The 13892-nt window shown below is 39.0% G+C and overlaps 1 protein-coding gene across 4 annotated transcripts in view; it reads right to left on the minus strand.

Moving 5' to 3' along the window:
• Positions 1-13569, minus strand: part of ROBO2 (roundabout guidance receptor 2) — a 579902-nt gene extending 566333 nt beyond the window's left edge. For all 4 annotated transcript variants that reach the window (XM_079922998.1, XM_079922997.1, XM_079922996.1 and 1 more), the window contains exon 1: positions 13040-13569. In XM_079922998.1, the coding sequence (XP_079779124.1) occupies positions 13040-13100 (61 nt within the window). In that variant the 5' untranslated portion in view covers positions 13101-13569. The remainder of the gene's footprint in view (positions 1-13039) is intronic.
• Between the last annotated feature and the right edge of the window lie 323 nt (positions 13570-13892).

Below are 13892 nucleotides of genomic sequence, written 5' to 3' on the forward strand. Positions count from 1 at the left end.
TAGTTTTTAACTCTTGAGATTATCACTGCTTCGAAGAAAAGTATCCTCACAGCCCATTTTGAATGAAAAAAATGCTGAGGTATGTTAAGTTACCGGGCACTTTCTTTTTGAAAGGTAACATTCTTCTTACTCTGTATCTCCTCTAATCAATGATGCAGATGCAGTTAGGGAGGGGTTCGCATAATTTGCATTTGGATGAAGGCATCTTGTAGTCGTTGACATGCAAAGGTGTTTTAGAATGCATATTTAAGGTGGGGAAGCTGAAATGCCTGCTCTAGTTTTAATAGATCAACAATTAACTCAGTTTTCAATAACTACTCATTATTTGACCACACATTAAAGTTCACTTTAAAATAAAGAGATACAAAACTCAACTTAGAATGCCTATTGCTAGGTTCATCCTGAATTTCCCTTAATTTACTGTAACCTTGAAAACTACGTTTTATAATTATCAGATGTACCTTAACAAATTAGTGTCCTGTATTCGAGCATTTGCTAGTATTTGTAAGTATATATTGTTAAACTTTAAAGTATGGCTATAACGTTGATTTATAAAATTTATAACCTTTTCTTTATAAAGAAAACCTCTTGACTTAATTTTTTTGAAAGTCAAAAGTTCTCCCTTTTTTGTTCTTACTTATGAACATTTAAATTGGTTATAACCGTTGCACAGGTTTTGGACAAATCCTTTAAATACCAAATTGTTTCCTTGTTCTTTGCTTAAGCTTGAAAAGCAGTGTAATGAAACAGTTGAGTTATATTCCATGTTCTCCAGTTCATTTCCAAAAAGGCTTGGGACCAAAAACTAGGGGAAGAGATCCCACATCAATCCTTACAACAGAAATTAAAAAGTGGCTGTTGGGCTTCCCAGGTGGCGCAGTGGTTGAGAGTCCGCCTGCCGATGCAGGGGACACGGGTTCGTGCCCCGGTCCGGGAAGATCCCACATGCCACAGAGCAGCTGGGCCCGTGTGCCATGGCCGCTGAGCCTGCGCGTCCGGAGCCTGTGCTCCGCAACGGGAGAGGCCACAACAGTGAGAGGCCCGCATACCGCAAAAAAAAAAAAAAAAAAAAAAAAAAAAAGTGGCTGTTAACCCCTCTCCTGAGCTAAGACTGCGATATCACATACAGTTCTAGTCACAGTGGCCATAAACTAGTAAGTACATTGGCTTAAGACTATTGTTATTTTAGTATTTAATTTTTGAATCCCATTTATTTATAAAGAAACAGTAAGTACCATTGGTCATTAACGAATGAAAGTGGATGTGAATCATAAGGCTAGTGGATTTTGACTATTATCCATAATCAAATCATTAAGCCCATATCAAAATACAGCCCCCATGCAGACTGCACAATAACTCATTATTTTCAAAGATGGATATTTATGGTTTGGGATAATTTTTTTCCAGGATAAATTTTCCCCTTTAATTGTACTCAAACATAATGCAAATGATAGGACATTTAACAAAATGACTTACAGTAAGAGAACTTAAGCCTGAGACGTTGAAGAGTACACGGTCAAATATCTATTTTTTTATATAAGAATCTTAAGTCCTACCATTAATTAGTGGTAAAGCTTAAACTGGAGTCCACAGCTTCTGGACACCCATGGTGTATCCCTTCCACAATAGCAATGATTTTGCTTTAGTCAGGTTATCCTTGATATATACACAACCACTCAATATGCAAATCTGGTTAATGGATAATTGTAAAAAGTATTAGAATCAATGATGTCTATACTAGATGTAAGAAAGATAAGTGGGCTATTCAGGAAAAAAATGTTGAGTGGAGACAATGTTAATTTTTAAATATTTTCTGTACTAGAAGTGTTTACTTGGAATTCAGTAAGCTTTGTCTCTTAAAAGATTTATCTTCATGATACTTTATATCAAAAGCACCAAGTAAAAGATGTAAATCAGTAAATGTGAACCAAAACGCAGGGTTTTACTAGCATGTTCTGTTTGTTAACAAATTTCTATTTGTAGTATGCCTCTCTTGTTTATTCCTTTCATTCATAATACCACTCACTTGGGAATCCCATTTGCTCTGTAATCAGCACATGATGCAATGGAAACATACATGTCATAGCACGTTTGTCACGGTTGCATAGGTGTGGACACAGATGAGTCCCCTTAAGAGGCAACAGAAGTTCTTATTTAGTCACCTGAAGACTCATGCTTGAAAGGTTATATGAAAATCTTCGCGAAACGCATCTCAAATGTAGTTCATGATTAGCCTGATAGAAAAAGTCCTCTTAAATTTACTTCTACTCCATACTAGGAAAGGAATACCAATAGAATAAAAATACTACTACTACTAAAAAATAATAATAAATAACACTTAATTGGGGTTTAGTAAGTACCAGGCACTGTTCAAAGCATTTTAATATAATTTCTACACATATAACATATATATGTAACATACAGATGTATATTACATATATATACACATCTAATTCCATATATGATAACATATCAATATATATGCACACATATGTTCCATATACATGTATATACATACATGGGTATATATATATGTGTGTGTGTGTGTGATTAATATATATTCATCTATTCCTCATATCAGCTATTTGAGAAGACACTATTATAATGCCAATTTTAAAGATAAGTACACTCAGAATGGTTAAATTATTTGCTCTTATTCACTCAGTAGTGTTTGTTGACTGCCTTTCAGTAATTATCTCACACTGCCCCTCCATACAACTATGTTACAATTAAACTAGACTCCTTGCCTTTCCCCTAGCACACCTTTGTCATCTCCATGCCATTCCTCCTGCTATTCCTTTTGCTGGAATGCAATTTCCAATCTTTCTGTCTATTAAAAGTTCACTCTTGGGCTTCCCTGGTGGCGCAGTGGTTGAGAGTCCTCCTGCCGATGCAGCGGACACGGGTTCGTGCCCCGGTCCGGCAAGATCCCACACATGCCGCGGAGCGGCTGGCCCCGTGAGCCATGGCCGCTGAGCCTGCGCGTCCGGAGACTGTGCTCTGCAACGGGAGAGGCCACAACAGTGAGAGGCCCGCGTACCGCAAAAAAAAAAAAAAAAAAAGTTCACTCTTCTTCTAAGGCCCACATTAAGTGACCCATTTGGTGTTGACTCTTCCCAGATTGCACTAGCTGGAAATCATCTATTCGTTCTCTGAGTTCCCAGACTATGTTGTGTGTTCCTTCAACCCCACACCCTGCTCCCTGCTATTACCGGATACTATTATTTTAGTGACTTGAATATTTGTTATCTTCCCTACTAAAGAATCATCTCCTTGAAGGTGGGAACTATTTAACTTCATTATGTCCCTCACAGAGCCCTCAGCAAGGTGCTTTGTTTATAAATAGGTGCTCAATAAGCATGTGCTGAATCAAATGAATAACCTCAAGGTATCTCAAGCTAATTCCCTTGTTGACATGTTCGGAAAACAGCTGGCCATTTTCGGTTAGTTACAAGAGCCTGGAACTCTTGTTAAGGAGTTCCAGGGTTGAGAAGCTGGAAATAGTCTTTTGAGAGAAGTGTGGTATAGAGATAAAAAACATCCCTGGACTCTAGTTTCAGCTCTACTACTAAGCAGCAATAGGCTATGTGACAAGGCACATAAAAACTCTGAGCTTCACACATGCACCCCAATGTTCACTGCAGCACTATTTACAATAACCAGGACATGGAAGCAACCTAAATGTCCATCGACAGAGGAATGGATAAAGAAGATGTGGTACATATATACAATGGAATATTACTCAGCCATAAAAAGGAATGAAATTGGGTCATTTTTAGAGATGTGGATGGACCTAGAGACTGTCATACAGGGTGAAGTAAGTCAGAAAGAGAAAAACAAATATCGTATGTTAATGCATATACGTGGACTCTAGAAAAATGGTATAGATGATCTTATTTGCAAAGCAGAAATAGAGACACAGACGTAGAGAACAAATGTATGGTCACCAAGGGGGGAAGGGGAGGGTGGGATTAATTGGGTTATTGGGATTGACATAGATACACTATTGATACTATGTATAAAATAGATAACTAATGAGAACATACTGTATAGCTCAGGGAACTCTACTAATGCTTTGTGGTGACCTAAATGGGAAGGAAATCCAAAAGAGAGGGGATATATGTATGCATACAGCTGATTTACTTTGCTGTACAGTAGAAACTAACACAAAATTGTAAAGCAACTATACTCCAATAAAAATTAATTTAAAAAAACCTCTGAGCTTCATTCTCCATCTGTCCAACCAACAAGAGAATTGTACCACAAAACTGCGAAAACTTCTTCTAGCTCTGAGATGTTATCATTCTGTGATTTACATTTAATATTGTTGAAGTCTCTGCTAAAAGTGACAATTTCAATTTGGGTTAATTTCATTTGTAAAACTTTACAGGACAACTGAAGAACATTGAGAAGATAATCACTGAAGGGATTAGAAATTAGGACTGGACTTCCCTGGTGGCGCAGTGGTTAAGAATCTGCCTGCCCATGCAAGGGGACACGGGTTCAAGCCCTGTTCCGGGAAGATCCCACGTGCCGCAGAGCAACTAAGCCCGTGCGCCACAACTACCGAGCCTGCACTCTAGAGCCCGCGAGCCACAACTACTGAGCCTGTGTGCCACAGCTACTGAAGCCTGCACACCTAGAGGCTGTGCTCCTCAACAAGAGAAGCCACCACAATGAGAAGCCTGCACACTGCAAACAAGAGTAGCCCCCACTCACTCCAAATAGAGAAAGCTCACGTGCAGCAAGGAAGACCCAACCAGCCAAAAATAAAAATAAATAAATAATTTTAAAAAAAAGAAAGAAATTAGGACTACTGGAAACTTAAAGCATATTATTATCATATAAAATTGTCTCACTACAAACTTATATCCAACTTGTAAAGGCCGTTCAACATTTTCTTTCCATGGTGAATTGAAAGAATATATTTACCTCATACATTGCGAGTGGGAACGTAAAATGGTATAGTTGCTTTGGAAAACAGTCTTGCAGTTCCTCAAAAGGTTAAACACAGAATTACCACATGAACCAGCAAGTCCACTCCGGTTATACACCCAAGAGACATGAAAACATACGTGTTCACAAAGATTAATACACAAATGTTCATAGCAACGATCTTTATAATAGACCCAAAGTGGAAACAACCTAAATGTCCATGAACTGATAATTCAAAGAATAAATGATGTGGAATACTATTCAGCAATAAAAAAGAATGAAGTACTGATATACACTACAACATGGATGACCCTTGAAAACATTAGATGAAGGGAAAGAAGCCAGTCACAAAAGACCATATATTGTAAGATTCTATTTGCATGAAATGTCCAAAATAGACAAATCTACAGAGACAGAAAGTTGACTAGTGGCTTCCTCAGGCTGGGGAAGGGATGGCAGATAAGGAGCAGAACACTTGGCTTCTTTTTTTGGATGACAAAAACGTTCTAAAATTGGATTGTAGTTATGGTTGCACAATTCTCTGAATACACTAAAAACCACTGAATTGTACACTTTACATGAGTAACTTGTTTGTGAAATATAATGTGAATTATATTTCAATCATTTCAGTGAAGTTGTTGGGGGAAAATATTTAAGCAGCAAAATTTAGAGAATGTCTATGTTTGCTTTATCTCAGTTTTAAAAAATAAATTTTCCGGTAAGATTCCTTTGAGTTATTTTCTTAAAATCAAAAGTAGGTCTATAAAGAGGGTCCTACCTGCCAAATTCCTGGGTATATCTCAGTTTAGTATCAGTGATGGTAAATAGGGTCCTAGACATGATGATTATAACAGTAGATAGGGTAGGGTAATTCCAGTTGCTGCAGGTATTTTAATCTTCCTCTTCTTTTTCAAGTATTAGTGAGCTATATAATTGGAGACCAATTTTTAAAGTATTCTTTTTAATTCTATGCCTGAACTAAAGTAATCATTTTTATCTGTTGCTAATGCTTAAATGAAAAGTTGCCCCAAAGGTGAAGAAAAGTCTCACTTTTTGGACTAGATATCATTGTATAAGTCAAAATGCCTTAGTCAGATAAGAGTGTATGTGGTCCTATTAAGGTACATTAGAATCATTTGAAGGAGTGCCCTGTCAAAATATATACACCACTCAACAGTGTGCTGAAGCATCCAACAGTGTTAGTATGGAGATTGGGAGTGACCATGTAAGTCACACCATTGTTGAAAATACTCTTGGTTAGAAAAGAGACATATCAAAGCAAACAGTCAATTCTATATCTCCTGCCAGGTGAAAGGTGGACTACTAAATCATCAGAAATCATGATGTCATTTATGTCAAAATATGCATGTTTGATAACTCTCTCTCTCTAAAGAGAGAGAGAGAGAATGAGAGACAAACACAAATACACACCCCCAAATAAATAAATAAACCTAGTTCAAATGGTAAACGTTTCACATGTTGGGCTAGGGCATGAAAATAAACATCTCAAAAGCACTCCATAAGCACATTTTCATTTATTCAACAAATACTTGATTCTACTATGTGTCATCCTGTGCTCTAGGCACTGGAGGAACACAGGTAAACAAATAGACAAGGAAAGTCCATGCCCTAGGAGCTCAGTAGAAGAAGCAGACAATAATCATACTAACATATGCATACAGCTAACAGTCTTCTAAACTCTAGACGGTCTCCCTTCAGAACAGAAGGCTTACTGTCTAATATAGTCAAGATTTGCTTACTGTCTAATATAGTCAAGACAATGTTTCCCTCCAGGCCAAAGGTTAGGCAGATTTCCTTATCGTCCACTATAAAATATCCTGGTTCCCAAGCTCAGGGCTCGTCAGCTTTGTGTGTGCACCATCTACCTGGCCCCCACTGCCTTGCCCCTAAGGGTCTTCAGGGGAAAGGTAAATCTATACACACATGAAGTCATGCTGCTTGCTGTGACATAACTAATGAAATCTACCACCTGTGACCCAGGAGTTTCATGTCCTTTGCCAGCATTCATGAAGTTGTAGCAGTCTAACTTCTTAGCTCGCAAGTAGGGTACAATGTGGGTGCCTTCAAGGTTGTTTATACAAACACGTGCATGTGCGTGTGGACACGTGCTCACACACCCACATAAACTTTAAGAAGGTGATAAGAGCTCAGAAAAATATTAAGATAGGTAAGGGGGGTAGTCCAATAGTGTTTTGAGGGGAGCATTTTTACATTAGGTGGTCCATATATCTGAAGAGATGATATTGGATAGGGACTCATTAAACCAATTGAAAAAAACCCATGCAATGATCAGGGGAAGCACATTTCAGGTGAAAGAAAGAACAAATGCAAAAGCCCTGAGTCAGGAACAAAACATCAAAAAGCAAGGTCTAAACCTAGGTTCCAGTAGGGAGTGTGAACAGATGAGGTCAGAGAGGCAGTGAGGGACCTGAATTTGAAGAGTCCTGTAAACTACTGCGAAGAGTTATCAGTGGAAGCCATTAGAAGCTTCTGAGCAAGGTGCTGCCATTATCTTATTTACATGCTTTTGAAAGGTCCCTGTGGCTACTGGGCGGAGAACTAACTGGTTGGAGGTAAGGTGTGGGGATAGGAAGAACAGAAATGGAAGCAGGATGATCATTTATCAGATTATTCCAATAGTCCAGGTTTTGACCAGGATGGTAGTGGTTGAATTAGTAAGAAACATTTGGAATCTATTTGAAAATGCATCAAAACAAGAAGATGAATTAATGGATGCCTAGAGGAATGGGTAAACGGATAGATATGTGGTAATCAAGTATAGTAAGAAACGGTAGAATCTACATGGCAATATGAGTGTTCACTGTAAAATTCAGCTATGTTGCATGTTTGAAAATGCTTATATTAAAATGTTGGGGAAACACTCACAAACACACGCATAAAATTTTAGGTATCAGGGTATATTTCAAAGGATTTACTAACAAGTCAGATATGGGCTGTGAGAACAAGTCAAAAATGATTCCTAGTTTTGGGTCATGATAAAACTGTGAATAGTGATGCCATTCACTGAGCTGGAGATGACTGGAAGGAGAAGCCAATTCTATCCCTGGCTTGAGTTTGGTATATTCATTTTAAAAATTATTTTATTGAGGTATAATTGACATACAACATTATATTAGTTTCAGGTGTAGAACACAATGACTCGCTATTTGTATACATTGGGAAATGATCACCACAACAAATCTAGTTACTATCCAAGTCTGATATATTCTTCTTAGATATCAAGCAAAGATGTCATGTAGTCAGCTGGATATGTTAAGTAATGTACGGGCGCTGGAGATACCATGGTAAATAGAAGAGCCAAGTTGTAATCTCATGGAATTTACATTCTTCCACAAGTGATTAGGGCAATTTGAGAAGTATCAGAATAAAGAAGTATTTAAAACCCATGCGACCAGATGAAAGACATTAAGGATTAGGTGCAAATGGAGGAAAAAACACTAAGGATTGAGGCCTAGATCACTCCAATGTTGTTTGGTTAGAGACAGGTTTTTTGGGTGAATATGCTGCACTTTAGATGCTATATTAGATTTCTGCTATGCTGAAACATTGCCAGAGTTTATGGAAATTTCCCCTTAAAAGACTTTATGTCATCATTCATTCATGCTTCACTCAATAATTTAAAAAAGAAGAAAATCATTAACAACATCAATGTATTGATTTAGGTTGGCAGGGCTATACCTGGAAACACTGTAAGAAGCATAACAATACTTCTCTTTGAAAATAAATCTCTAATATAGCACTCTATAACTTTCTGCTAGAACTCAGGTCTGTAGACGTCTGTCTGCCTAAACTGGAAAAAGAACTATATAAGTTTGCATCAAGCTCTACAGGATTGTAAAAGAAAAATGATGAGTCAAGACCCCAACTGGGTATATCCAAAGTTAAAATATTATTAACATATCTCCTTTAAATGCAGATTTTCTAAATTGTTATCCAAGAAACCTCTCACCTATTTTCTTCATTCTTCAAATATTTCTTTAATTCCTTCCACTGGGTCCAAAAAAGAAGGAGGGGAAGGAAGAAATGAAGGCGGAAGAGAAAGAGGTGGTACAGGAGGAGTAGGAGGAGAGCTAGGAATAGAAATAAGTAAAAGGAAAATCTGGGCTTCCCTGATGGCGCAGTGATTGAGAGTTCGCCTGCTGATGCAGGGGACACGGGTTCGTACCCCGGTCCAGGAGGATCTCACATGCCGCGGAGCGGCTGGGCCCGTGAGCCAGGGCCGCTGGGCCTGCGCGTCCGGAGCCTGCGCTCCGCAACGGGAGAGGCCACAACAGTGAGGGGCCTGCGTACCGGGGAAAAAAAAAAAAAAAAGGAAAATCTGTTTTTTCTAACTCTTCAAAAATCAAATTGCACATAGGAAGTAAATAAATAAATAACTCCTATGGACTGCAGGAGCTACTGAAGCAGATATTACTGAACACACACATCCTACATACGTAAGCTCCCTTCATTACTATATATGTATCCAAATGTAGGCAATGTTCTTACATATCCATATTTTTATTAGCAAAGATGCTATTTTATACAGGTTGCTCAAGGATGCAATAACTAGAATTTTTTTTTTTTGGTATAATCATGACCTTTTTTTTCTTTAAGATACTCTTTTCTCTATGTATTAAGAAATCTTTTTGGTTTATGGTCCACATGTTGCCTAGAATCAAAGGTTATTCAAACAAAGCCAATTCAAACGTGGTATTAGTGTATAGTTGCAAGAAGAAATTTCAGGTTACTTATATGCAATTTAAGTTCTGAAATGGACTACATACGGCTACAGTAATGAGTCCATTACTGAAAGAAGCACTTTAGCAAAACCTATAAACCTATATGAGATTATATATCTGCACCATGCACACGTATCATCTTTATCTCTCCAAATATCACAAGTGCCATTTTCATTTTAGAACAGTTAAGGATTAAAGACAAGAAATATTTTCATCTTAAAAACATCTTTTCGGGCTTCCCTGGTGGTGCAGTGATTGAGAGTCCACCTGCCAATGCAGGGGACACGGGTTCGTGCCCCGGTCCGGGAAGATCCCACATGCCACGGAGTGGCTGGGCCCGTGAGCCATGGCCGCTGAGCCTGCGCGTCCGGAGCCCATGCTCCGCAACGGGAGAGGCCACAGCAGTGAGAGGCAAAACATCTTTTCACCAGTATTGTAAAATTATTGAACTGACACAATGTATTTAATATAGATGTAATCCAACAGTCTTGTGACAGTTCATATTAGTTCCCTGTAAATGATTACAAAACCATATTCTTATTTAAAAATAAAGAAAATCTGGAGAACAAAGGCTAAATTCAATACATATTCTCATACATAATAGTAAGGAAAAATCTGCATTTGGTTAATTAATCTGTATCGAATGAGATAATCTTTATTTACATCCCAAATAGAAAAGTTTGCCTGTAGTTCTCAATTAACTTAATATTTATTCTCTACAGATTCCTACAGACACAAGATACAGAAAAATCATAAATAATAATGGCACATAACTTTCATGAGGATGCAAAACTCTAACATTTTTCATATACTATAAAAATGCACATATAAATAACCCACCAAGCAAATTTCAATGCAAATCTATGTATCATTTGTCACTGAATAAAATTAATTTCTGTGTCTAGCACAAGGAGAGTCAGTATATCTTTCAAATGGTACAAGCTTCTCTAAATTTGAAATTCATGGGGAGAATAAGCACACACTTCTAAGAAGGATAATAAGTAACTAGAAATCATAGAACCCTGGAAAAGTAAGAAGGCTTAGAGATCCTACAAACAACCCCCTCATTATATATGTAAACACACAATCCCAGTGTGTTGAAATAGCCTAGAGGGCAGTGTTGTCTACATCCCAAATTTTTAACAATCCCCATGGAGGGGCTGTCATCATTAGGGGGTAAACCAAGGGCAATCCAATGTCAAACATATGACTTGCATACTAATTCAGTAAGTGTCCACAGTTTCCATTGCTTTGGACATAGTAGATGCTAAATACAAAAACTAGTTTCACACACACAAGAATTTAATACTACCTTTTCAACTCCTCAATCTTGGGCATTTTTCACTACATTACTATGAACGTTGCTGCACAGTTATGGCCCAGACACAAATTACCCCCTTATCCTATAATGTTAAAACAGAACAAAGGTCCTAGGTGTATCTGTGGGACAGGAAGGGCAAGGTGAGTGGAGAGCGGGAAAGAAGGGAGGGAGCTAGGATACGAAGGAGGGAGGGAAGGGGAGAAATGATGTCTTGCTACTGCTGTTCCAGCAGCAAGGTGGTTAATTGCATTTGTTTCATATATCTCCAAACACTCTGGTACATTAATTACATTCTGTAACACCAAGCTCTTCTGATTCCCTCTGTCACTTCCACTGAGCAATTTAATTGTATTCCAGCTAGCTACACAACGACTGAAAAAAAAAACAACAACTTGGTGATAGTTCTGTAATCTAATATATAGTTTATAATGCATTTCTGGCATTGCAGTATATAAATTCATGGTTTGTGAGGACATATCCAAAAAGTTATATTAAAGTCTTATTGTGACTATCAAAACACTTGGGACAAAACCTTTTTGTGATTGTCATCTAAATGTATTACAAAGGTAAATGTATTGAAGAAGAAAATGTCTGGTGAATGATTAGATATGATTAGAGATATTGCCACAGTAGAATTCACAGTGATTTACTCCTATACATCTACTACTTAGAAGGGAAAAAAGAAAAAAGCAGTGTGCCCACATGAACGCTCGCCTACTATCGCTGGGGGGCATGGGTACTTATGTAGTCCAGGATTGAAAACAGCCACTTGACTGAAGGTAAACTCATCCTTCTTGCCTCATGTTTATAGAAGGGCTTCCTTTTTGAGTCTGATACATGGGGCTCTGTGCAACAGCCGCTGCCAGGAACAAAGTTAGCTCCTACAGGCGGGCAAAAATAGGCAGTGTCCCAAATAATGACTTCGTCCACAATGCAAATACTGGAGGAAAGTTTATGTAGCAACAAGCTACTATAATGGCTCAAGTATCTGGACCAATACACCTCAGATTATTTATAAGTACAGTAATTAAAAATCTAAAGTACTACAATCCACACATGCAGGCAAAAATATCATGCTCTAATCTTCTCTTTAGACCAATTATTTCCATTGATGTGAAAATTAAAGTCGCTAGGTTAATACCAAATTGTTCTTTTGACTTTCTTCTTTGGAACAAACAAACAAAAAAGCATGTTAACGATTCCTTCCACTCATCATTCAAAAGAGCTACAAAAAAGGATTTTGCAATCCTCCCACAGGAAACTGACATCCTATGAAAATACCCCAGGAAACCAAATCTGAACAAAAGACAGGAGAATCAGAGGCAGAATGCTGTCTGCTTGACAGACTGACTCAACCTAGAGGGAGACACCTACAGCACCTGTTTCAGATCCCCATTGTGTTTGCCACTAGGGACTGAGCTGAGCGTTCCGTACCCACAGCCAGCCCACAGCTTCTGCTTCCCCCTTCCTGGAGCCTCGCCCTGTCTTACTTTTGACAGTTTTCTCCCTATGATCTAAATCTTCATTCTGATATCACGCTAGGAGAGCACTTACCAGCACGCAGGTGATACACATTGATCCCTGAGATCCCTGACTCAAATTCCTAACCTACTGCACCTTCACTGGGGTATCTATTACTTACTTCACTTGAATTTCTAAGCCAAAGTTCAGATACAAGAACAAACCCCAAATGGAGAACAAGCACAAGAGTATTAGACTCGTTCATGAGACTTACTTTCATATTTCTTTTTCTAACAAAACTGAGAGCCCATCATTTATTACCCAACTCCTCAATTAATTAAGTAAATTACAACAATAGGTGACTCCTAACACGTTCCATCTGCAGCAGTTTAGAAACAAAAGACTTAAAACCTCTGCTTCCCCCAAAGCCCCCATGCCTGGCCAAAAGGGACCAAAGGATATAATGTCATTTTATTTATAGCCCACATCCAACTCAGAAAGAAATGTTGGGGTTTTTTTTGGGGGGGGGGAGGGACAGGATAGAAACATTTTAACTTACCATCAACCCGAACATATAAAAATCCACAGAGCAGTAGTTGTGTAAACATCAGCCGACTCATTTTGACATATTAAAAAGGATCCAGATTGTTTAAGAAACCAATCCCAGAGAGCAAAAGTACAAAAATAAGTATCAAAAAAAGAGGTAGGTCCAAAGTTTAGACTTTTCTAGCTGCTAATTAAGTCAAGAAGAGCAAATGGCAAGATCAGAAGGGGTTAGTGGAGAGGTCTTGAATGGGGCACATTTAGATCCATCCAAATTAACAGAGAGCACTCCCAAGGCTGCTGTATTTCCTCACTGTGGCTTCCTAAATTCCCACGAATTCAGCCCAGCCGGAGGGATTATTCAAGTGTGTCTAACCCCCTCTCCTCAGGCTTCATGGCAATCCAAAGCCAAGTTCGTTCTTCAGAAGTCAAGAAGATGACGGGAGAGGAAAAAGACCTAATTCCTAGAAAGTGTTCCACAAACTTGCCAGCGCGCTGCCGAAAAAAAACATTGGCCTGCCCACTGGTTTCCTTTCCCCCGGTCTCCGTCTGGGTAGCAGCTCCACGTCCAGAGTTTTTTCACTAAACTTCCATAATAAGGATGTGTCAAAGCAACACTTTGCAGGCGGGCCGATTTGGCGGCCCTCTCCTTTGCAACCTCGTTGCCTCCCTCCACCTCTCTCGTTCCCGAAAGAGAGGCAAAGGGAAATAGGGACGAGGCGGGTGGAGAATCCGAACTCCTACGTGGTGGGGCTGCAGGGAGGGAGGGAAGGCGGGAGGGATAGAGGGGCAGGGCTGAGGCTGCTGCCACCCCCCCGCGGTGCCGCCTCCGAGCGGCTGTGAACCCGGGCGGCGGCAGGCGGCGGGCG

The sequence above is a fragment of the Stenella coeruleoalba genome (genome assembly GCF_951394435.1).
Source record: "Stenella coeruleoalba genome assembly, chromosome: 5".
NCBI classification, from domain to species: Eukaryota; Metazoa; Chordata; class Mammalia; order Artiodactyla; family Delphinidae; genus Stenella; species Stenella coeruleoalba.